Source organism: Agelaius phoeniceus, chromosome 2, assembly GCF_051311805.1.
Source record: "Agelaius phoeniceus isolate bAgePho1 chromosome 2, bAgePho1.hap1, whole genome shotgun sequence".
Taxonomy (NCBI): Eukaryota; Metazoa; Chordata; class Aves; order Passeriformes; family Icteridae; genus Agelaius; species Agelaius phoeniceus.
This window is the reverse complement of record NC_135266.1, coordinates 51,810,674-51,835,062: the sequence shown is the minus strand read 5'-3', so window position 1 is coordinate 51,835,062 and position 24,389 is coordinate 51,810,674. Positions and strand designations below refer to the sequence as shown.

The 24,389-nt window shown below is 37.7% G+C and overlaps 2 protein-coding genes across 4 annotated transcripts in view; one reads left to right on the top strand and one right to left on the bottom strand.

Annotated features, from left to right (window-relative positions):
* Positions 1–32: 32 nt before the first annotated feature.
* DIS3 (DIS3 exosome endoribonuclease and 3''-5'' exoribonuclease) lies at positions 33–19,484 on the bottom strand. Of its 2 annotated transcripts, none has more exons than XM_054654499.2 (21): positions 19,171–19,484; positions 16,930–17,087; positions 16,011–16,204; positions 15,825–15,898; positions 14,617–14,784; positions 13,526–13,690; positions 12,586–12,699; positions 12,359–12,496; positions 11,167–11,313; positions 10,298–10,414; positions 9,377–9,478; positions 8,736–8,800; positions 8,551–8,635; positions 7,798–7,925; positions 7,232–7,318; positions 6,420–6,576; positions 4,636–4,850; positions 3,420–3,588; positions 2,890–3,048; positions 2,347–2,469; positions 33–360 (listed from the first exon to the last, which is right to left on the bottom strand). In XM_054654499.2, exons 1-21 carry the CDS (start codon positions 19,414–19,416, stop codon positions 271–273), a joined length of 2,901 nt encoding a protein of 966 aa, XP_054510474.1. In that variant the 5' UTR covers positions 19,417–19,484; the 3' UTR covers positions 33–270. The 2 variants fall into 2 exon arrangements, with proteins under 2 accessions (XP_054510474.1, XP_077029730.1); XM_077173615.1 differs by having other exon boundaries at positions 14,617–14,781.
* Positions 19,042–24,389, top strand: part of PIBF1 (progesterone immunomodulatory binding factor 1) — a 106,296-nt gene continuing 100,948 nt past the window's right edge. The window contains exons 1-4 of one of the 2 annotated variants that reach the window (XM_077173616.1): positions 19,042–19,185; positions 20,658–20,973; positions 21,805–21,905; positions 23,646–23,844. In XM_077173616.1, coding sequence (XP_077029731.1) covers positions 20,722–20,973; positions 21,805–21,905; positions 23,646–23,844 — 552 coding nt within the window. In that variant the 5' untranslated portion in view covers positions 19,042–19,185; positions 20,658–20,721. Of the gene's footprint in view, positions 19,186–19,523; positions 19,856–20,657; positions 20,974–21,804; positions 21,906–23,645; positions 23,845–24,389 lie in introns of those variants that run through there. The other variant, XM_054655026.2, reaches the window with a different exon arrangement.

Below are 24,389 nucleotides of genomic sequence, written 5' to 3'. Positions count from 1 at the left end.
TTAAAGGCTATTAACAAGAAAGTCTACAATCATTTCTTCACTGTGCAGAAATATTTATTTTCATCCACAGGACAAAGGTGTAGATATACATGATTTTAAAATTTGTTCTGCATTCATAGTCATAAAAAAGTAGCTTTAAAAAAATTCTTTACAGATTATTAAAATGTGTATTTAAAAAGTAAACAAAACCTGCTTCTAGCATTTTTTTGCCCATAGGGAAAAATATGTAAATGCAAGCATTTGTGATTTCTTCTTAACTTTTACATCCAGCTATTTTTGTAGTTTCTTTTTCTTTTTCTCTGGTTCGTCCTTGCTGCTTGCCTCTGCAGAGAGACTTGCACATGTATCATTTCCTAATATCTACAGTAAGAAAAAAACAGAAGTCAGAACATTTCAATTCAATTTTTGCTATCCTAGTATCCTAACTTGACCTTACTTGTACAGACCTTTTACAAACACTGTATCAACATCAGAAACTTCTGATTTAGATAATCATCTAGAAGAGGGTCTACCACCTTAGAACAATCAGAGGTAGAATACTCACCTGAAATAAAAGCTGGAGAAGGCAAAGAGAAGCAACAAGCCCCCTCCTGACAACGCCAACAGGTTGTTAGCTTGCAGCCATCAGCTTGCATTAGCCTTACTTTCTGTCTGTTTTTAAAGTATCCCTCAGACTGGAGTCATGGCCTCAACAGAAGCTCTTGACAAGCCAGAGTTGGTGAGCACAAGCAGAGGGCAGCTCAGCGTGTGAATGCACAACAGAACACACGGACTCCTCGCTGCCACAAGTTTTATTGTCTAGTCCCCATTTTTGAGATCACAGGGATTCACCTCAACCCAGGCTGAGGGACGGACAGATCAGATCAGACCTGCTGGGAAGCACTTGGATGTGCTGGTGGATGAAAGACTGAACATGACCCAGCCATCAGCACTCACATCCCAGAGAGCCAAATATGTCCTGGGTGGCATCCAAAGCTGCGTGAGCAGCAGGGACAGGGAGGGGATTCTGACCCCACCTGCAGTGCTGCAAGCAGCTCTGGGGTTCCAGCAGAGGAAGGACATGGACCTGTTGGAGCAAGTCCACAGGAGGGCCACAAAAATGATCAGAGGGCTGAAAGCAGCAGCTCTCCTGTGAGGAAAAGCTGATAGAGTTGGGGTTGTTCAGCCTGGAGAAGAGATTCTAGGCAGACCTTTGAGCAGCGTTCCAGGAGCCAAAAGAGGAGCCTACAAGAAGGCAGAAAGGGCACTTTTCACAAGGGCATCATCCAGTGACAGGAAAGGGGGGAATGGCTTCCTCCTCCCCCCACTTGAAAAAGTGGGTTGGTTTAAGTTTAGGTTTTAGGAAAAAATGGTTTATTCTGAATGAGGCACTGGAACAGGTTTCACAGAGAAGATGTGGATGCTCCATCCCTGGAAGTCTCCAAGGCCAGGTTGGATGGGGTTTTGAGCAACTTGATGTCATGAAAGGTGTCCCTGCCTCTGGCAGGGGAATTGGAACTAGATGATTGTTAAAGGTCCTTGCAACCCAAACCATTCTATGATTCAAGCTCATACAACAGCTTGAAGACCAGAATATATTTACATGTGTTTGGAACATGATATATTTACATGATTTCTCAAGGGAAAAAAGTAATCATGTTTGACTGTATAAACAGAAAGAAGCTCTTGCTTATTTTGGGTTCTCTTTTTCCTCTGTGATAAAGGCTATTCAATTGCTGCAACCATCTGTTTACCAAGAAAGTTACATGTACCTTACTCTAGGAGCATAATTTTGTAATGTCATGCAAAATACTTTTTAGGCCTAATGTGGGAGAGCAGGTGAAACTCCCTGTGTCCCAAATGCAGAAAGAAGCTAGAACTGAAAAGTTTTGAGACCAGAGACAGTTATTAGGACATTACAGTTCTTATAACATTATCGAGAGAGAACGTTTATATTGTGGGAGTTGTAAGACACAACTGCCATTGACACTCAGGAATTATATAGAGCTGAGCCGCCCATCATATTTCACTGGAATAAAGAGAACATCCTATTGAATTTTGGCAGATTTTCAGAGGGACATTTGATTACAGAACTGTGAAATGCAATACATTACTGCAGCAAATCATCGTAATTCCCAACAGTGGAAATACCCTGATGGGCCCAGAACAGAAGTTCAATTTAGAGGGTGCTATTATTTTCAACAGCCAGTGAAGGCAATCCTGTGTTTTACTGAGAGTGGATATGAAGCAATCATTACAAGCTGCTGCTAAATTATGTTTTTCCTTCTGGGTTAAATTTCAATTTTACCATGATGATTTTTTAACATTACTGAAGGATAATATGGTTCTAAGAATTTTGTGTCTTACCTTGGGTTCTACCAAGACCATCCGCATTTTCTGATGTTGGATGTTGGAATCATCTAACATGATGTTTACTTTAACTTTATCAAATACATGTAATGTTGTGTCTTCCACGGTAAGTGATGGCACCTGAAAGTTCAAATTTTGTATAAATACTCACTATTTGCAACAGCTTACGTTTTTATATAAATAAATACCTTTGTATGAAAATAGCACTGTTACATGTAAATAAAATAAACCAAAAATTACTATAGTGAATATTCAGTCTTGTAATATGTGATACATGCATTTTCTGCAGTAACTAATCAGATAATTAGGTATCAGTACTATCTATTACAGAAACAAATTCCTGTCAGAACCAACTTATTTAGACTTACAAAGACTAAAGTGGCATTCATTACTACTAGAGATTAATGAACGTGCATTTAGAAAAGCCTCTCTTACCCTTCTATATCCAACTAGAATAGAGTTTAGTCATTCTGCTTGCTTACCAGATCAAAAAATAAAGGTGTTTAAGAATAAACCTTAAGAATAATAGCAAGAACGTACCTCACTGTTGTACTCCAGTTTTGGTGTTGGTTTATCTTTTTCTTCAAAGAAGACTGTTCCTTCTAACCCATACTTGGGAATCAGAACCACAACTGCATTTTTTCTTACAAATAATATATATGCATCTTCATTTACTACTCCCTTGGTTTTGAAGAACAGCTGTAACAAAACCAGAACACACAAATAAGAAAAAAAGCACTAGAACATTCCTTCTGAATTACAAATATCTCAGAAAAATAAAACATTCAAATACACATCTATACTTGATTACTTACTCAGCATATCCAGAAAGCAGATTTTAAAAAATCTCATAAACCTCATAACATTACTGTAGGATTAATTATTCGTATTTATAAAAGCACAAAACTAAAAGACTCTTCAAGATGCCATTTTTAGTTTTTCAGAATGAGCAAAATAATGTTTTAAGCTTTTTGTCAGAAGCATCGCTCAGCCTTTATCATTTCTGTACTCTTGCTTGGTTTTGCCTTTGCAGTGTCCATAGTTCAACACAACATCTCAGAACTACTTACCTGTGTATGGAATGCCACAGAGGCTCTTTGTGCATATTGTGCCATTTTATGTCGGTAATTGAGATTTTTACACATGTCTGCCAGTTTGTGTTTATCTGTGAGTTCTGGGTAAGTACTGTCTGCTCCTATGGCCACTGCCAAAAGCCGATGCACTATGATATCAGCATACCTGCAAAGATGAGGTTAAAATCATCAGTGATGTAGTAAGACAGTTTTTCCAAATTAATAAAAAAGTTTCTGAACATGTTTGTTTCTGTGAATCTTAGATTCAAGTTTTTGTAATAATGATGATCTGCTGGCCCTCTATTAATTCAGCATCCATCTCTCTGCTGAACAAAGATGCACTGCAAAGCCAGAATACTGTTATAATGTTTGCTAAGATAAATTTACATTGTGCCAGAAAAATTAATTAAGTTGTATTTTTAGACTAAAGAAAGATCTTTCACCATGGCCTTTTAAGCTAATCCTTCTTCCCTTTCCCATGCAATTAGACAAATTTAGTGTAGAATAGTATTTCAGTGCCATAGACCTGCAAAGCATAATCACATTTGAACTTCTTGTTATGTAACTTATTAGAATTTCAGTGGGGAACATTTTAATACATCTGGTACTTCAGTGAGGAACTTTTTAATATATCTGGTAAGAACTAAAATTTACCATTTGGACTTCTAGAAATTCTACAAATTATCCATAAAAATGCATAGGAATTTTAATCCATGTCCAAGAGATTTCACTTTAAATGTTTCTAAGGAGCACAATAACAGTTATTTTCTTCAAAACTCAGTGACTTCTTGGTCAGATGAAAAAACTAACAAACTTTTCCAAGAAGTATTATTTCATTGCATGCAACTGTTGCCAATAGCAAGTTCCCAGTGTTTTCATATAGAAAATTCAGTCTCCTAAAAATTTAAACACAGTTTCTATCTCAAAAATGACTGAGCAAACTCCGCCTCAGTCTCTGGCTAAGACTACTGCTGACTGACACCAGATGTGCATTAGAGATATATTCCTATTGTATATTTTTTTTAATGTTACTAAACCCTAGGAGTTGTAAACCTGGGAGTGTAAAGGAAGATGGACTGCCACTAAGCCACTGCTGTTTCAACTGAAATCTAATGATGAATAAAAACGTTTTTTTTAAATGCACAACACTACCATTTCTTCACAAATAAATCACTTATTTCTTTTCTCTGAAACTTTTGTAAAACACAAGTACCTTCTAATAGGTGAGGTAAAGTGAGTATAAATAGGTGAGGCTAAACCATAGTGATGAAAATCATTATCCATTCCTGAGCAGAAATAAACAGCTTGCATCATGCAGCGAGTGGTCAAAATTCTCAGCAGTGTATTTAGGTAGGGGAACGTAGGAGATTCAGCTTTGTCTAATGATTCAGCTAAAGCTTTTGCTGAATCTGTCTTAATTTCCAAATTCTGAAAGAGAAAAAAAGAAACAAAAAAGGTGAAGCATTACTAGCAAATATTATGAATATAAGCAGAAAGGTAACAGCCACATCTATGATAATCTTAGCAACTGGCACAGGTATAGCACCTAATAACAGGATGGAATGCTTCTACTACAAAAGCAAACAAAAAAAATCCATCCATGCACAGGTCCCACCCTCATTATTACTAGTGTATTATGTAAAAAATGAAATGCTGAGTCAGTAGCCTAGAATTCAGAAAAGACACTCATTCTAAACTAAGAAATACTTTATGCCAATATTAACAATGTACCTTTGGTTTGATTTTTCTATCTCTTTATTAAATCAGAAAGAATGTAAAAAAAAACCCGCACGTGTTTATGCCACAAAAAATTCTCATCCAAGCACAAGGTAAGTAATTGACTTTATGGTATTTCCTGTGCGAAATTATTATAATGTATACTTGGAAAAGTGAAATGTAAAACTAGTACTGTGTATGACATTGTTTTCCCTGTTTGCAAGTGCTCTCTGATAAAAAGGTAGTGTGAACATAATGCATTTTTAACTTCCAGAAACACAAGGTAAATTTCATCACACGATCAAGTTGAATGCTCTTTCTGGCACATACAGCACTGACAATAAAGTATGATCCAGAGATCAAATGATGCCTGTATTATGGTAAGATAATTGCATTTTCATTCAAACAGTATAAATAAAGCATATTAATACCTAATTGTGATGGTTGTGTCAAAAGCAGTAAAAAAGCCACTTTGGTTTATTTAAAAGAATGTTTACCTATGCAGAGAAATTTAGCTTTCCAAATAAAACAGTACTTAAAAAATAATTTTCAGAATTAAATAATTTCAAATTAAATCATTATCATTATTCCAGTTTTACAGCAGTGGAAAATTAAATGGGCTAGGTTTAGGCTTGTCTATTGTCACACTGAGAGAATCTGGAAGTTTCTCTCCAGACCTTAAGAAAAAAAAAGGGGGTGGGAAAAAGCTGAAGGGAAAGAAAATGTGAATGTACATCACAGTAACTACAAAATTACAAGTTAACTCAAATAAAAGATCCTGAAACTGGAAAACTAATTTCCTCTGTTCAGACTCCTTAATTAGACTTGTTTCAGGCTAAATAAACCTCTAGCTGATCTATGGAGAAGATGGAAACTCTAAACACATTTTCTTACTTCCTGCCTCCAAGAGAAACATGTTATTTGATGTGACTGATCAATTTTTGAGTACATCAATAATGTATGTGATCCAAAGCCAAAAACTGTCTCAAAAATCACATGTGACTTGGTGAGGAGAAACACTCACTGCTCACAAGTGCTACAATGTAAGACTTAAGAGAGTGGTACGTTTCCTTTACCTAAGAAAGGAAGAATCTTGTGCTTTTTAAGACCTTTCACCCTAGAGGTACAATTATCCTGCTACAAATACCAGGGATTTCAAGGTGTAGCTGATATACTTTTAAAATAATGCTTTCCAGCCCTTATTGCTAGGTAAGAGGCCAACCAGAGATAAAATATAGCTTTTCATAATTAATTCACTTAATTAGCATGATAAAAACTTGCCTTGGACTTCGCAGCCTTTACAAGTATGTCATAATTTGATGGGGGAGGAGCAGGATGTTTCCGGAGCAGGGCAAACTCTGGGAACTCATCATAAATTTTTTGTGCTACAGAAATATTGGCAAGCAACATGAACTCTTCAACCATGGAATTTGTCTCTCTATCAAGATAAATACATTATATTGTTAGAAAAGCATTAGACATTTACTTTGAGTGCCTAATGAAGAAACATTCCACCATCCTAATGATGTTATATAATATTAACTAGTGGTTTTGAACATTTATACAAGTAGGCAAGCAATTTTAAGATTAAAAACAATGCTTATAAGCTCCAAATACTAAGTCAGAAGAAAAAAAAATCCTGAAATATTCTAAAACATTAAAATCAAGAAAAATGCTCATTAAAATGCCTCGAGAAAACAACAGATAAACCTCTTGACTTCTTCCTACTAATTTCACATATGAAGCATACAGTTCAAGACTCGCTAAATAAATACTGCAGTACAATAGAAGAATTCTCTTAATGAGGATCATCTTGACTAAAGAGGTTGTGGATGCTCTATCATTGGAAGCATTCAAGCACAGGTTGGGTGGGGCTTTAAGCAACCTCATCTAGTGGGAACTATCTGGGCCCATGGCAGGGGGGTTAGATCTAGGTAGGCTTCCAAGGTCCCTTCCACCTCAAACCATCCTCTAATTCTATGACTGTCTTGCACTATCACAGGAACTTTGTACACCATTAACTAACTGTTGCTACTTAACCACGTCTTTAATTCCATCCCTACCCTGAATTAACTAACAAATAAAATGCATACTTAAGCTCCTTAGTCTGCAGATCAATAGGATCATGAGTTTCACTGTCCATGTGGAAACGAACTTCTGGTGATGCAAGTGTCAAGGCTCTGCAACACAGGAAGTGGTATTAAAAAATTACAGTCAAGCAGACACAGCAGCTGAGCTGCAAACCTGTAACATCATCTGGGGTTACCATGACACTGTAATTTAAAATTGGCAGAAATTAAAAATAAAAATAGTATTTTAAATAAAATTAAATTGTGGCATGAATGTTCAAATTTACAGGAAATGTCATCAAATACACACATAGAAGCTTCTAAAATTTCAAATGCTACCCTCTGGTTGTGCTTTTATGACTCTGTGAGATCCATATTGATTGATTTTGTGAAGAAAAAGTTAATATCCCAAATTTATATATTTTGGGAAATATAGATAAGCATTCTTATGGAAATCAAAATGGAAAAATACTTCTTTTTCATAAGATTTTCACCAGAAAAATGGACACAAAACCATAATATATTTTGACAGCAAGAACAGTCAGAAAAAAAGGTGGGGGAAAAGGTAAAAGGTACACTGCCTAGCTTACCCTTTATCAATTCTTTTCTTCTTCAGGATTTTTGCTAATTTGTTTAGTCCACGTAAGCTGGTAGTAATATCATCATTCATAGTTGCTGAATCGATTCTCATCTGTGCTTCAGCATATGTAAGAGAAGCCTTGAAGAGGTATAAAAAAACAAGACATCATGATACATAAATGAACACACTAAAAAAAACCCTATAGTTCTTTCTGTCTTGCAGAACGTGCAGCTTGCTGTCATAACCTGGCTCACAATAATACAAAGCTTTAGAGTCAATACCTAAATGCTGCTTATTCACAAAGAATAATGGACAAATGAGGACAGAGCTATGCAAGATATTAAGATACACCAGGCATTTGCCGTGGGTTTGTTTTTGGGTTTTTTTTGCTGATCATATGTGTTTTATACATTGGAAGTCTAATTTTTAGACATGTATGGAACATCTTGAACATCCACAGAATCCACTGAATTTAACTGATTAGTTGGTACTAATCAACCATTAGTTGGTACTATCAACCATGTCCTATACGCATCATACACACAGTAACTGCACATATAAACACTTCAGCCTTAGAGGCTGAGAAGAACACTGAAGAATCATTCTCTTTACTTCTAGTATTTCAATACCATTTTCTAATTCTAAAAAAATATAAATCATTAATCAGAAAGAAAACTTTATTATGAAGTCTTCTGATCATTGTTTTCATAATAGAGTGTACAGCTTTTTATTTCAGAATTATAGTAATATTTACATGACTTACCTTGGAATTAATAACACTCTTTGTAAATCTGGTTTTTAGAATTTCAGCCTTATGGTTCATTTCCCATATGCATGAAAATGCAAGCCTATGAGAGAAAGAGAGAAGGAGGGGAAAATCTGTTAAAATCCCTACATAAACAACAGCAGTTTCTTGCCAGGATCAAAGTATGGGTCATGTACATATACCTGTCCACATTAGATCTCAGAGAGCACAAGTTGGAACTAAGTAGCTCTGGAACCATATCAATTCTCTGCAAAGTAAAGAATAAATTAAGTTAGTATTTTAACTTCCTGATTTTTAATGTAAAAAAAGCTTAGATATTTTTCTTTGGCCAAAAAAGCTCAGATTACTGAAAGAAAAGTAAGTTACTTTAAGAAAATTCATTCCAAGATTTATTTTAGTTATCATCTTTTTAGTACCAGTGATTTCTGAGAAGAAATCATGGTCTGGAAGAAATAACCAGGACTAAATCTACAGTGTTAGTGAATGCAAATCATAGGAACCTTCAGAGATTTAGCAATCACAAAAAACAAAAACCAATGGAAAAGGCAAAACCAAGCCACTTCTTCAATTTCAGACTGGACTTAAAACAGTATTCCAGTTTCAGAACTACACACTAATAAATGCTTCAAACCAGAATTGAATGGGATATTATCCAGATAGTGGTTTTTAAAAGATAAAACAGAAAATAAAATTGTCTTAGACAAATTGTCCATTTTTTTTTCTCCTTAGTTTGGAGAGAATGTCTCCACTCCCAAGAATTAAAAGAGGAAAGCAATGAAAATCCAACCACTTAATCATGCAAGAAGCTGTAGAAAAGAATTACTTTTTCACACAGATACACTGTTGTTCCTCTTTTGACTGACTCCTCATCCAAAGCATTTCCTGGCCGAATAAAATGACTGACATCTGCAATATGTACACCGACCTAAAAAACAAGCATCACGTTATGCACCTCATGAAAGAGAAACGGTTTTCAGAGTGAAAGAAACTTTCCCACATTTTTACAAACCAATATATCCATCCCCAGTTCCTTTCAGCAGCTCCCGTATTTCGTAATAAGAATAGTTTAAACCTATCATACTCATATTAAAAAAGTGAACTGTTGCAGCAATTATTCAAAAAAAGGGTATTTGTACATTTAGGGGAAAGTTATATTCATGACCAATGCAGCTTTTCTTTGAGGACCCAAATAACATCTTTCATGTTCTTCAAGACTCACTGCAAATTTGTTTTTGCTTTTCTGTTTGCTGGACTTTCTAGTCTGGCACACCCTACTATTACAAATTCAAATGAACTTCTAAAGAAGACAATCTGACTGAACCACATATAAGGGAGTAGAGAGCTGGTGTTAAGCCTGTAGCTTCGTACTGCCTTTTTTAAAATAAAATAGTAACTCCACAGGCTTTACAGCAGTAGCTGAACTTTTTCTTTTTTCATAGTTCCTTATCCAAGCTGTAAATACCCTTGTTTATAATACTTAGCTAAAGCAGTAAATAAATTTTATGTTAAATTCTCATGCCAAATGAGAATAAAGCAGGGTGAATTTAGAAGACACTAAATTCCCACTTTTGACACTGATCTGATGCAAATCAACTCCCTTTTTTATTACCACCCTGCAGCTGTGCAAACACCATTAATTTATTTATAACAGATCTAGAGCTTTGCATGTGTCATTTACCACTACTGTGCTGTTTGTAAAATAAAGGAAGAAGTAAGTAAATAAATGACTAGATTGATACAATACCTCTAGATTTCCATTTCCTATTTCTCTACAATGTAACGCATCATCAATATCTGTACAACCAGGAGGATCAACACTACAAACATTCAGATGCCTTAAGTCCTCCCTGTGTTTCATATCCTGAAATTTAAAAGAAACAAAAGGCTGTTTTCAAGAACATCTTCATTTTCCAAGTAAAAATGATCATTTAAGAAAGGCACATTATATCAGATTTTCCCCAGCAACCAAGTGTTTTCAAAATGTTTATTTTGTTTTGGGCAGTTCGTTTGTTTGTTTTATGAAAAGATCAAAACAGGTATGCAGAAACTACAATGATAAAAAAAACAATACAGAAGTACCTTTTTTTTTGTTTTACAGAAATGAATAACAGAATCAGAACACAACCATAGTTTCATCACAATCTCAGAATTAGCAGGATGAGGAATTGAGATTTTTTGAAGTGAAATTTTGACTGATGTCCAGCTGAATGACTTGTCTTGGATATGACTACTCCTAAGTCTAGCTTTCTAAGGCTTAGATGTCTAGATAATTGAAAGGAACTGCACACGTTGGAAGTATCTATCCTTGCAAAATAGCTATCTCTCTTCTTTGCAAAAAAAAACTTAGTTTATCTTTATATTCTTTAACAAAACATGTGGTGTCATCTTTATCTTAAAATATTTATCCCCAACAAATTCAGTTTTAGCCAAAATGCAAAAACTTGAAGAGGTCATGTTCCCATAGGAAATCCAGCTGAAAGTTCCCACTAAGACAGAACAGTCGTGGACAACAGTTCTTGTTTATTTCTGGTGCACAGGGATATTCAGGAACTGTCACAGTTTGCACTGAAGGGGAAGGCACAGTAATTACTACAATAATTTAACAATTATTACCTCTTCTGTAATGCTCCAAGGCATTTTTGGTAGGAAACTAAGGACAGCCTGGGAAAAAGCCTGGTGAGGGACATCATGTTCAAGCAGAAGAACTTCTGTCTCTGTCTCTTTATCTCCAGCGCTTCCCAAATTCTTTACAAAATGACCCTGAGGAATAATACAGGTACATATATACACACACAAATCAAGCAATACCATTTGTCCAAATGTAAGTATTTAAGAACATTAACCCTTAGGTTATTCTTGTATTAAACTACACAGGAGAAGCAATATTTTTTAATTTGGTTAAGTTTCTCATCTTTAAGAGAAATCCAATTTTAAACTTTTATTTAATGTAGTCAATCTGAACCGAGTCCATCCAGACTCTTTTCTCAGAATGGGTCTAAATTCTCCACAATTAAGATTCCAAAACTTATAAATGTGAAATCATTTTTGCGGGAAGGAAAAACAATGCTGCAAAAGCAGCAGAACTAATACACTCTCATTTCTCTATGGGTTTGCCTTGTGCCACACATCTCACACCCTAATACCACATCAGCTCTGCCTTCTTCCTCACTTCTCTGCAGTATGCCATCTTTGTCTTAATGCTACTTCTATATATTGCATGTTCCCTTCATTTCTCTGAGCTAGTGGGAGACACCTGTGTGCTGCTTCAATAAAAGCTGTGCAGTCCCACAGGAGCTACTGGAAGACTCTTCAAAACCTGGCTAGTGTTCAATACAAATGGAAGGCAATGTCCTCAGTTTCTCATACAGGTTCCATTATTTATGCTGAACTTTTAACTACTTTTACCCTACTGGCAATTTGATTGCATTGGGTGTATTTGTCAAATTTCTGCTAGAGCAGTGATTGCTATGTGTGAATGAGCAAAATTAGAGTGAAATATTTGCACTTCTAGGAACCCAGACCAAAGTCCCTGGTTAATGTATATATAAAGGACCTTAAGTAGCACATATATGTTCACTGCAGAACTAGATGAGTAAACTTCTTAAGTATGATAACCCCATACCTGGTTGTAAGTGCAAAGTAAGTAATTTAGGGACTTCCTTAATTACACCATCAAATGGCACTCAAAGAATTTAAACCTCAACACTGTTTGCAGTTACTTACTCAGTGTTGCAGATAAATGTTTTATCTAAGAAACACAAAAAATCAGGTAGTTAAAAGTTTAGAAGAAAATGCCTAAACTTACATTAGGATACCTGGAATTCCTGGGCCAACCATCAATAGCAACAATTATTCTTTGCCCTTCCAATGCATCTGCCTGTCTGGTTTCTATTCGAATGCGAGGAATTCTGCGGTCAGCTGGTGTAAACAAATGGCGCCTTGCCTATGAACAACCAGAAAAAGGAACAATTAATTTCCAAACAAAGAAGAAAAACCAACCCTGCACTTAGAGTGAGTGGATTATTTCCTCACCTCTTTGATCTGTGACTTGGAAAGCATCCCACAATACGGCCGCCAGTTTCGTTTTATAATGCCCACTACTCTTCCCGTAGGCCTCAGCATGTCCTTGTTAACAGATGTCTTCAGCTGGGAGAACACAGGTTAAAAATACAAAACTGTCTGAACTCATGTTTGACTACAGTAGGTAACTTAAAACTTAATAGCAACATTTTGTAATCCATTATAAGGATATAAATTCTATTATAACTTTATAAATAGAACCTCCTGTGCCTCCCTGTGCTTTGCATGACTTTTAGTATTTTCAGTATGTGACATGACTGAAATCACATCAGTATGTGATGTGACTTAGAAGAGACAGTGGGAGAAGACAGCATTCTGGAGCCTTTTTCTGCTGTTCTCCATTTTTCTGAAAGGATGTCCATTAAGAAAACCAAACAAATAATATTTTCCATGTTATTTTACAATCTGTTATTTTAATTTTTGGAGTCCTTTTACACTACCTGAAAATTCTCCAGTAATTCTCCACATAATTATTAAAAAACATTCCCATGAAATTCAGTGGAAAAATAGTAAGTGGATTTTAAAAGAAATTATCTTCTTGTACATAGCATACATGCATGTATGTATGCTATGTATTTGTATGTATACAAATCCTAATCTGCATATCAGTAAATACAGATTTACATTATTACATGACTACCACTCAGTACTTTTGGATTCATTTTGCTTAATAAAGTAATGTGGGAATTTCTAGCAAAGACTAATTGAAAATGATCCATTTTATCCACCATCATGTATTTAACACAACTGTACAACTCCAATTAAGTTTTATGATTTCTGTATTCACATTTTATAAAGAGGATATATAAAGCTAAAGCCTAACACTGTCAGGGTACCACAGATTTCAACTCTTCTATAACACCACAGTTTAGAAAAATTATTTCTTTCATACAATGTTTTCTTTCTCCTCTTCATTTTCAATGTTCTCTTCATTCTGGTCGTCGTCCTGCAGAACCACTGAGGATGGTGCCACCCATTCATCTTTTGCCAACACCTCCACAGCTACAACATCTTCATGAATTGCTCGGTTCAAATGTTTCAGGCCCTGTACAATTATCTGGATTTTTTTAGAAAACAAAATGGAAATGCAAATATTCATGATGATGAAAACAGAAGATCCAAATCTAGAGCAGTGTAACAGGAGAGTAAACATGTATGACAGGCTTAACATTCCAAAGAACATTTTAAAAGTATGGTTGTCTTGCACTTTTTTCCTCTGCCAAGGTTTCTCACAGTACAGATGATCTTATTTCAAGATTCCAATTGCTTCTATAAGAAATACGTTTTCCCCCTGGTTTTGTTTTTTTCTTTTTAAATCTTTTTATTAAGTCAGACAATCCTATTTTTGCAGGATAGGGGATTCCACATACTACTGAGAAAGAGGAATAAAAGAGATACAAGTACCTCCAGCTGCCACAAATAGGGAGGGACGAGACAACTGCCACTGCTTGGAAACAGTGTCTGTGCAACTGCACTAACTGGGAATCCAGTGGGCAGACAGATGGATTAACTGCTGGGTGGGAAACAGCCCATCTTCCCTCACCAGGCACGAAAACAGCAGGGGGAAATACAGCAGGAGAACCCCACAAGGGCTCATGACTGTTTATTTCACTGAAAATCCTCCTATACACTTGTTCCTTTGTCTTTCAGCATATATTTCAAACTGATTTTAAAAACTGTTAAGAGGTCAATTGAAAAACTATTAACAACCAAGATTCATCTTTATTTTACCAATTACTTTATCAAACTGTAATTTTAAATACATTATACTTTTTTCCAAAAAGACCACAGTCAGCATTTCAGCAGTCTATATCCATACAAATAAAAAATTAAAACATCAGCACAAACATCAGAAAAAAACCAGAAGGGTAGAAAATTACTAATATGCCCCATTTTAACACGTGCCACCATGAAATAATTAAATTTTAAGTCATTACTAATGCTAGTTAAAGTTTACTGCATGGAAGTAAAATTAAAACTCACCTCTTTGTTTTCTTCACCATCTCCATGAACCCAAACAGTAGCTTCAAGATAATTCTCTCTGTTTGCCCTGTAAGTTCCTTGGAGGTAAATACCAGATTTTATTCCTTGCTGCAGTTTGCTAAGAGGAATATGTTCTGGGAATATTATTTTTCCACCTTCTATTTCCTTCTTTAGGAAAAAAATAAAAAGAGGAGAGGATATTTTCAGTATTTTATATTCATGTTAATTTCAATACCAAGCTCTGGAACACAACACACTCATGCTAACAAACTCCCTAATTGTAACTGTGTGTAGGTATGAATATGCACAACAATAAAAAACTATTATTAAGCAGTACTTTTTCTAATGAAGCATCAAAAGCATAAAAATGTGGCAATTCTAGGAACTTTTCTTGTTTTCCTGCAGTTACTTAAAAACATACTGCACAATTTTATGTTGATTTGGATATAGTGACTAAAAAGATACTTAACAAAGAACATATCAGCATAATAAAGAGTATGGCACATAGTGTATGTACTGTAAGCTATAGGAAACATTATGAAAATACATGTCTGTGACCAAAGTTTGGAGCAGTTAGACAATTGCTTACACCTGAATGATCTACAGTTAACTGCTGAGAATACCTGAGCCCTCTTTCTTCCCACTCTTGCATAGAGCTCTATTCTGTTAAAACTAACTCTGAGGAAATCAACTTTCCTATTTTTGTGGTGAGTGTTCAGCTCTATCAGTTGTATGTGAACTTGATTCTGATAAACACAAAGCACAAGGGAGTAGAAGAGGATATAGCTCATATCTGAGCTGCAGCCTGCTTTTATGTCAACTAATAACCAAATGAAAATGCTTTTGATCAGTAACTTAACATAGATTTTCCAGCAGACACAAAATAAAGATCTAAATGGTTTGCAACATATATTGTTTTCATTTTGTTGTTTCTGTTAATGTTCTCATCTTCACAACAGTTATCTAAAGCAATTGGATTTTCACAGACAACAAGATACATACTAACAGGCATATAATCAGAACTGAAAATGGCTACAGTATTTCCTTTTTACTTCTCAGTTGTCAAAAAGTTAAATTGCCAAAATAGTAATAAAGTCCAAACTCCTTGTATTCTAAACTGATGCCAGTATCCTGACATACAGTATGCAATATTATACTACAAGCCATTTGTGATCAATTTATTTTATAAAAAGAAAATAAAAACATACCCCTTCATCAGATACACAAGCAAGACGATCTACGAGCTCAGGATTAGCTGTCAAGCTTTTTATATACTCCTCACCTACAAAAGCACACACGTAAATATTTATGCAAGAGGTGCATGGGATTTAGGTATCAAGTGACTGCTCAGTTTATTTGAGCAATAAATTAAACATACATACTAGTTCACTTACATGTATAAGCAGTTATTCCTTCCTCCAGAGCTTTCTCTTTATTAATTCTGTCATTTGTTAACAAGATAACTTGAATCTTTTCCTCATCCTCGATTTTCTTCAAGTGTTCATTGTACCATTTCACTGCTACCCGAATGGCTCTGTCATTGCGGTCATTAGCAGTTTCTCCCCGATTCTGCTCTATGTACGTTTCTCTAAATAAATTTCAAAAACAAAAGGGGGTGTTTGACAAACCAAAACAAATCCCAGCATCCATCTATACTTAAAATTTTCAGACAAACAAGATCAAGGCTGTTACACCAGAAGTGTCATTATTGTAGTCATCGTTATGTGTAACACTCATTAGGCCACTGAAGGGCCAGGAGACATGGGTAAAGGAAAATAGGAAGGAAGGGTTAATTTCTAACACAACTTTCTCACAGACAATTGAAGAGGTTTGCATTCAAGCTGTTAGAACAATGGATTCAAGATTCCTTGAGCTATGATACTGCATTCGTATTGAAAACTAACTGTGAGCACAAATAAAGGCAAATTAACTGCATCTCCATTTCTTAGAGCTTTCTGTCACTTAACTTAGTGGATTTTTTAATTCTGCTACAGACTAAGCTAACAATATTGGTAAAGCATTGGAATGTGTTTAAAAGGGACACTAAAATGGAAAATCAGTACCTTATTACTCAAGATAATAGTACTAACTATTCAATATTCTAACCCCCTTTACATAATATATATGTATTTATACCAACTATAGACAGAAAAGCTCCTGGAACACCAACTACTTCCCAAAAGGATTCCTTAGAAATATATAGTTCTATGACACCAGCATAATTTTTCTTCCAGTACACATGTTCCAGTTTTGTTTCCCATTTTCTTTTACTGCATATCAGCAGTTTTTGTTATACCCTACTGCAGCCCTTACCTGTGATGCTCATTGGTGAAAGAATAGAAATGTTTTTCTTTGTTTTGAATCACGTCCCTAATTCGCTTGTACACCGGCGCACTCCGATTCCTGACTTCTTGTAGGACTGTCTGCAGCACAATGACATTCTTAATAACAGGATCTTCAAGGATATCAATCTGAGGAACAAAATGGAAATGAATTAAAATTGTTGTTTAATTCTATCCAATAACAGGACTCAAAATATTTCCTTGGCTAGTACATGAAAAGCTAACATGAGTAATGAGTGACTCTCCTTTTCTGCCTTATTCCCTCACCACTGGGAAACTGGACAGTGCATGAAGTTGCTTTCTCCTCCTTGTGGGAAAAAAAAGTCAAATAGGATTTTCCAGCCTCTCTGTGACCTGAAGTGAAGATAAGGATTCTGACTTCCAACAAATTCGCGCCCAGTGTGTGCAGGATTCCAGACAAATGTAAGGCCGAGTGTACACTACAAATTTTGCTTACATAAAATGGGGTCCTATAAAATTTACCCTTAGTAAACAAAATGCAACTATGCACAATCTGAGGGAAATCTGATGGAATTTACAGGCTGCCTGCCTCTGTGAGGAATGCAAGCCATAAAATGGTACCCAACTACTCTTACACAGCTGATGTGCCTATGCATGTGTAGGTTTGAGTTCTCCATAAACAATCCCACTGTTAAACTGAAATTTTAACTTCCATGGAGTCAAATCAATGGGCATTCTGCAAGCTGCTCTCTGTTTCTGAAGGACCTTTTTCTTTTTTAAGAATTTTGTTAAAATTTTCAGTACTTTTCTTTACCAACTCCTGACATCAAGACAGAGAAATAAATATACACTAAAAATCCATGTAATCTGTTGGGGGAAAAAGATGGGAGCTAAATTCCTAACCTCATAGCAAGAAACTGTGCAAACCCACTTGCAAAACGAGACGGCCATAAGGCTCTAGAGGGCACAGCTAAAAGAATAAAAAGCAATACCAGACCAAACCTGATGTTTACACAACCTGAAAGATTTAGAGCCATATTCATAGGGGAAGAAATCCAGCATTATTATATGCATAAACTGAAGCACCAGGCCAAGTCTTACTGTGACAAAAGTGTTTCAGTTTCTAGGCAAAATCTTTCCCTATTCTTACCAAGGCTTCCTAATCCCCACCTCACAGTTCACCTCAGCACACCCTGGTACATTCTCAGAGCATTCTATAGGACTCACATACAAATTTCACCAACAAGACACCAAGAAATCCACTTGTGAGAAGCTGAAAACATCCCTTGACCTGCTGTTTTGTGATGAAAATCCTTACAACTTCTGGGATCTCTGCTAAAATACTCAAGTGTTGTTCCCCTCTCCAGAGAACTCCATGTTAGAATTTATGGATTAGTTACAGTCTCCCACGTGTGCACAGGGCTGTTCTACCTTGTACACAGGTATTCAAAAACAATGAAAGGAAAAAGTTAGGAATTCCTCCCAGCCTCAAAGTGTACTGTCTGCCCTGCTCAGACCCCAATTCTCTGCACAGCTATGGATGGGCTGCAGAGTGGAGTTGCTCCCGTGCTTCCAGAGTTGTACACGGGATGATTTCGCACTCTCTATTCATTACATAAAATCAATATGACAGTATGAAGAACCTAAACCTACACTCTGAAAAGCAGAAGAGGCATTTAGAAAAATTCAGCGACCACAGAAGATCCAAAAATTCAGTGACGACATGAAGGTCCCAATAGCTACTTGAGACTCTACCAACTTTCTCTGTTTGAATTTTCATACCCATATCAGACCACAACGAACTAAATAAATTAATAAGTACTGTTCTTTATTCCTACAATTCGGGCAAAAAAAAAAAACAAACAAACACAAAAAGCAAACAAAACAACAACAACAAAAACACAAGACAAACAAAAAATCACACATACACTATTCCCCCTATAAAACTGGAACAGAGTCTAAGACAGACCAGGTTCGCTGATGCTGCAGCCTTCTCCTCAGGAGCTGGCAGGGAAAGACAAGACTGCCCAGGCAGGGATCAAGCAGCCACAGGAAACACGGGAGGAGGCAGGTCTGCAGCGCGACGCCGGAACGCACACGGGAGCTTACACCCACAGGGATTTAACAAGGCCGGTGCAGGAAGGCTGGAGCTTCCACATGGAGCCCGGCCGGGCCCAGAGGAAGGCAGCGGTGGGCCCTCCCCAGCGCTGAGGCGGCCACACCATCCGTCCCTCCCTCCGGAGGCGCTCACCTGGTGCAGGAGCAGGTTGGTGTCGGGCAGGAGGAAGTGCGGCCCGGGGCAGAGGCTGCTGGCGGGGCCGCTGGGCCGCGCCTCCAGCCCGGGCGCGCCCCCAGTGCCGGGCGCGGGCGCGGCGGGGGTGCAGAGGCGGCACGCGGCGGCGCCGCACGCGATGTCGTCGCGCAGGTAATGCTCGCGCACCACCTTCACCACCGCGCCCGCCCGCGTGCGCTTCACGAACGTCCGCGAGGTCAGCATGGCGCGCGCGGCCGGCGGGAAGCGGCGCGGGAAGCGGGAATGGCGCGGGCACGGCGGCGGAAGCGGCGCCCCGGTCGCCGCGGTGATGGCGTGGAGCGCGGCCCCGCCCCCGCCGCGCTGAGGGGAGGCGGAAGCGCGCGCGCGCGTGCAGTGCCGCCGCTGCCCGGGGTGTGTGGGACAGACCCCAGGAGCGGCCCAGCCCGGGCTGCTGCTCCCCAACCCCGCCGCTGCCGAGTTACCGCTGGGCCACCTGCCCGCTGCCTTCCACAGCTCCGGGCATCCTGCGGGACCAACACTATTCCCTCTTCCTGAGCTGCCCCCGGCTGCCGGGGGGAAGGAAGGCGGTGGTGGCGCCCCCGGGAGGGCAGCCCGGCTGTCGCTGGCCCGGGCTCCGAGCGCGGCGTCTCCTCTCCCTGCTGGGCTGTGAGCAGCGCCGTCTGTAAGTAGCGCCGTGGTCTGTGCCAGGTGGTTGTAAAAGCCCGGGTGGCTGCTGGCTCAAGCAGCCTGGGAAGCACAGTGCTGCTGCTGCTGAGAAGGCGAAGGCCGGCGAGGTTTGGAAGGAGCTCGTAGCTAGGTCGGGCCCGGGCTCTCCTCCCAGGCACCCAGCCGTAGGATAAGAGGACAAAGCCTCAAGCTGCTCCAGGGGAGTGTAAGGCTGGACATAGGTGGATTTTCTAGACAGGCTGATTAGGCATTGGAATGCGCTGCCAAGGGAGGTGGTGGAGTCACCACCGCTGGAAGTGCTTAAGGAAAGACTGAACGTGGCACTGAGTACCATGGTGAAGTTGAGGGGATTGTCATAGGTTGGACACGATGATCTCGGAGGTTGTTTCCAACCTATACGATTCTGTGATCGAGGTATTCCTTTATCATTTTCTCCAGTAAGTCGTGTTATGCCTCTTATTTATAGGGCACTGTATATGCCTAATAGGCTCCGGGAGTTTCAGTGCATGTGGTTTTGACAACGTGCATATCTATCTTTAACTATAGCAACATGCTAGTAAGCTAGATTCACACTGGTATTTACACTGATATTCGGGTGATTGCAGTCAAAACGCTTGATAATGATTGTTCATGAAGAGGGTCCTCAGGCAGCAGCCCTCCAGAGCTTCTCAAAGTGTTTTTCTTGGGTGAAAAAAAGAAGTATCATGTGATACTGAGAAGCATTACTTGCTTAGTGGTCTAATGTGGTGGTTAGTTTTTCATAATGACACTTTATTTAATTGTTTTGTTTCCTGCAGTTGATTCTTCAGGAGGCTCATCTCAAAGTATAGGTTAATAAAGCTTTGTAAATAGTGGGAGAAAATGTCACATAAAAGCTCTAAGGTAATCAAGAAAGTAAACGTTTCTAGCTCCTTGGAATCTGAGGATATCAGCTTGGAAACCACAGTACCAACCGATGATGTTTCTTCCTCTGAAGAGAGAGAAGGTTCTGTAAAAATCACTAAGCAGCTGATTGAACGGAAGGAGTTGCTCCATAATCTTCAGCTGCTTAAAATAGAATTATCACAAAAAAACTTGATGATTGACAACTTGAAAGTTGAATATCTGACCAAGGTAAGTAGTCTTTCTCCTTTCATTATATAATCTTTTTTTTTTTTTTTTTTTTTGGTGCTTTTAGAGTATGATAGAAACTTCTGAAAAGAATTTGTTTGAATGAAATGATGGAGATCTACTTAGTTGGTTTGGGGATTTTCTTGGTGTGTTCTGGGTTCTTTCATGAGAAGAAGGGGAAACAAAGATATAGAAAGCTTCACTGACTAAGTCATCTTACTTATAAGTAAGGGAGGATTTAATTAGTTTTACCTTTCCTAAACACAAAGGAAAAACACCTGTTTTCTTTCAGAAATGATGAATTTTGTCACTCCTGTTAGTAGCATAGCAGGGCTTTGAACCGGAACTTGTGCAGTACTAGAAAAGGTGATCTGAATACTCTTCAGTGCTTTGTTAATGAAGATAGGGATGGAGTATACCAACATGCTAACAGTAGATTCTGTTGTGTACAGCTTGCACGAAGATGCATGAAATTCAGAAAGGTGTAAAAACATTGCCACATTTGTGTGCAGTTCATTTTTACATCATACTATATGCCAACTGCTTTTTATTGGCTTTCTACTCAGAGTTTAAGCCTAACTTGAAATTAGTTGAACAAATAGCCATTTAGGAACTAAGCCCTTTTTTTATTTTTAGATCTCTGAGACAAAGTCCATATCATATTCTGAAGCCCTACTGTATTTAGAGGTCTTGCTAGACAGCCATTATTGCACTGCCCACAGTATTGGGATCTTCATATTTTTATTTCAACTTGTTCTTTTTGCAAAATAATTTTTAAAAAATTATTATGGTAACTTATTTTGTTTTATACTCACTCACATTCTTTATATTTAGATTGAGGAGCTGGAGGAGAAGCTTAATGATGCAATCCATCAAAAGCAGCTGTTGTCTTTACGACTGGATAGTCAGTTGGCATTACAGCAAGAAGATGCCAGGTATGGGGGAAGTACAATTAAGAACTTCATCTTTAACAAATTTGTGAATTAATTTGAGTTTGTGTAAATAAGTTAGAAACAGATAATTACTAGTTGCAGGAATAGGATTTCTTTTGCAGATTACATTAGTGTTTTAATTCTAAAATTGAATTTACATATTTAATTTAGATATAAGTAAATTAGAAATCAATTCTCACTAGCTGAAGTTTGTAGGCTTGGTTTTATTTTACCTAAATTCAAAATGTAGTAGGAAGAGGTAGTAAAAGTGTTCTTAAAACCAATAAAGAGCAAAACAACTAGGCAGAGGTGACAGACTTTCCATCAGTTTAAACAGAATTTTTAATAAATGTAGCATAGAAGACTTGGGAAAGGTAAGTGTGTAATGTTTAGCTTTTCCCATTAGTACTTCCTATTTGTCAGAAATGCTTTCAGCTGATGATGTAGGAACTCACTTTCCATGTTGTTCTGAAATATTTGGAGTTAACCTGAAAAATAGATTGACTATCAGGCTTCTCCAAACCACTTTGTCAGTTATGTGTGAAGTGTGAATTTCCACACCTGTGAAGGAAGAGCATTACTTACATAGTCTCATGTTAAGCAGAGCTTACAGGATGTGACTACTTCCAAATCCTATTCTGTAGTGAGGCTAGAACAGATATAGGGATGTGGAGCCAGACCTGAGATTAGTTCCAGCAAAGTCTTTCAACTGAGAGCAGCTTATGGTCAGAAAAACGTTTGTCACTCTGTATGCTTAGATGCACCAGAGGGGAATATTTTTATGCTGGCCATACCTAAGTTATCTAAGGAGTGCTCAGTAAAAGGTACTGATGTGCAAACTGTTATAAATAGGCATAAAAAAGTTAAACTACTTTTCCCAATCTTTTCATTAGTTTTTTTTGTCAGTCTTCTACTTAACTTTTCATCCTCACGTAATAGAATTGTACTCACCATGGAGTGTGTCCTTGCGTGATTCCTTTGATGACCTCAGACTTCCTGTTACCTGTACCCTGCCAGTGGGATAGATATTGCCTTGTAGTACTAACTGGTATTTTTCTATTCCTTTTTAAGTAATGCAGAAATGACCATGTTTTCAAGAGTTGTAGCTAAAAATAAATAAAAAAAAGTAGTTGCCTTTGATTTAAAGAAAATAAACACGTCTAAACATCATGAACTGATAAGCAGTTTCTCTTGCTGTATAAAACCTTATCACTGATGATAATAGAAGTATAGTGTTGTAAGGTTGCTTGTTCTATTTTAGTAGTGGTTGTTTTGTTGCTGTTTGGTTGGTTTTTTAATAAAGGACTCTGACTTTGTATATTACAGTGGTTAGAAAATTAAGGGATGGTATGACTGTGCCTGTGTTGAAACTTGGTAAGACCCAAGTTCAAGGGATTTCCCAACTCCTTGGGGTTTGTGTGGAAAAAGATTCTACTTTTTCATGGTTTTAAGCTTTTAATTCGTAAATTAAGTTTAGTTTGTAAATTCAAGTCAGCATATGTGGAGATTGTCTATCCTCAGACTCAGCTTTGTGTTTTCAATGACTATAAATTTCCTGGATTTTTATATATACTGTATCTGATATGACTGTTTAACCATGGTGATATACATTCTGGCACTAATTACCCAATCTTTGTAAATTTTTCCCTCTACAAAATGAGCAGAACTCCCTTCTTTGCCAGGGTCTTGTGAAGCTTTGTCACTTGTGTTACTCATTACCTGATATCTTCTGTTTTCTTGAAGGAAACATCAGGCTCTAATGAAGCAAGAAATGGAAACTATTTTATTGAGACAGAAGCAACTGGAGGAAACAAATTATCAGTTGAGAGAGAGGGCAGGAGATATCCGTCGTAGCTTGCGAGACTTGGAATTAACAGATGAATGCTATGAGAAGCTAAAGTCTCTTCCTGAAGATCAGCTTTCTATCCCTGAATATGTTTCAGTAAGTATTGGGTTTTGCACTGCTTTAAAATGTAACCTGTATCTTGGATCTGGCTGGGACAGAGTTGACTTTCTTCTTAGCAGTCTGAATCTTGCTGTGCTTTGCACTGGGGGCTGAAACAGTGTTTGGCTATTGCTGGACGTGCTTGCACCACATCAAGGCTTCCCTTTTTCCCCATTCTGTCCCCCCCTGCCCCAGCAAGCTATGAATGGTCAGGAGATTGATAGGGGACACAGCTGGACAGCTGACTCAAATTGGCCAAGGTAATATTCCATACCATAAAATGTCATAGCAGCATAAATAGGAGGTATAGGAACAAAGAGAATGTGGGGGGAGTGGGGTGGTTATTACTCAGGGACTGGCTGGTTATCAGTTTTGATCAGTTTCCCCAGTTTCTGAGAGGTGATGAGTTCTTTTCTTTTTTCTTTATTTTTTACTTTTTAAGCTCATCTCTCTCTCCTTCAGTAATTGTTTAGAAAACTTGACACCTGAGTTTTCTTGCTTTTGTTTCATTCTTCTCACTTTCTCCTCTCTATATATAGGCT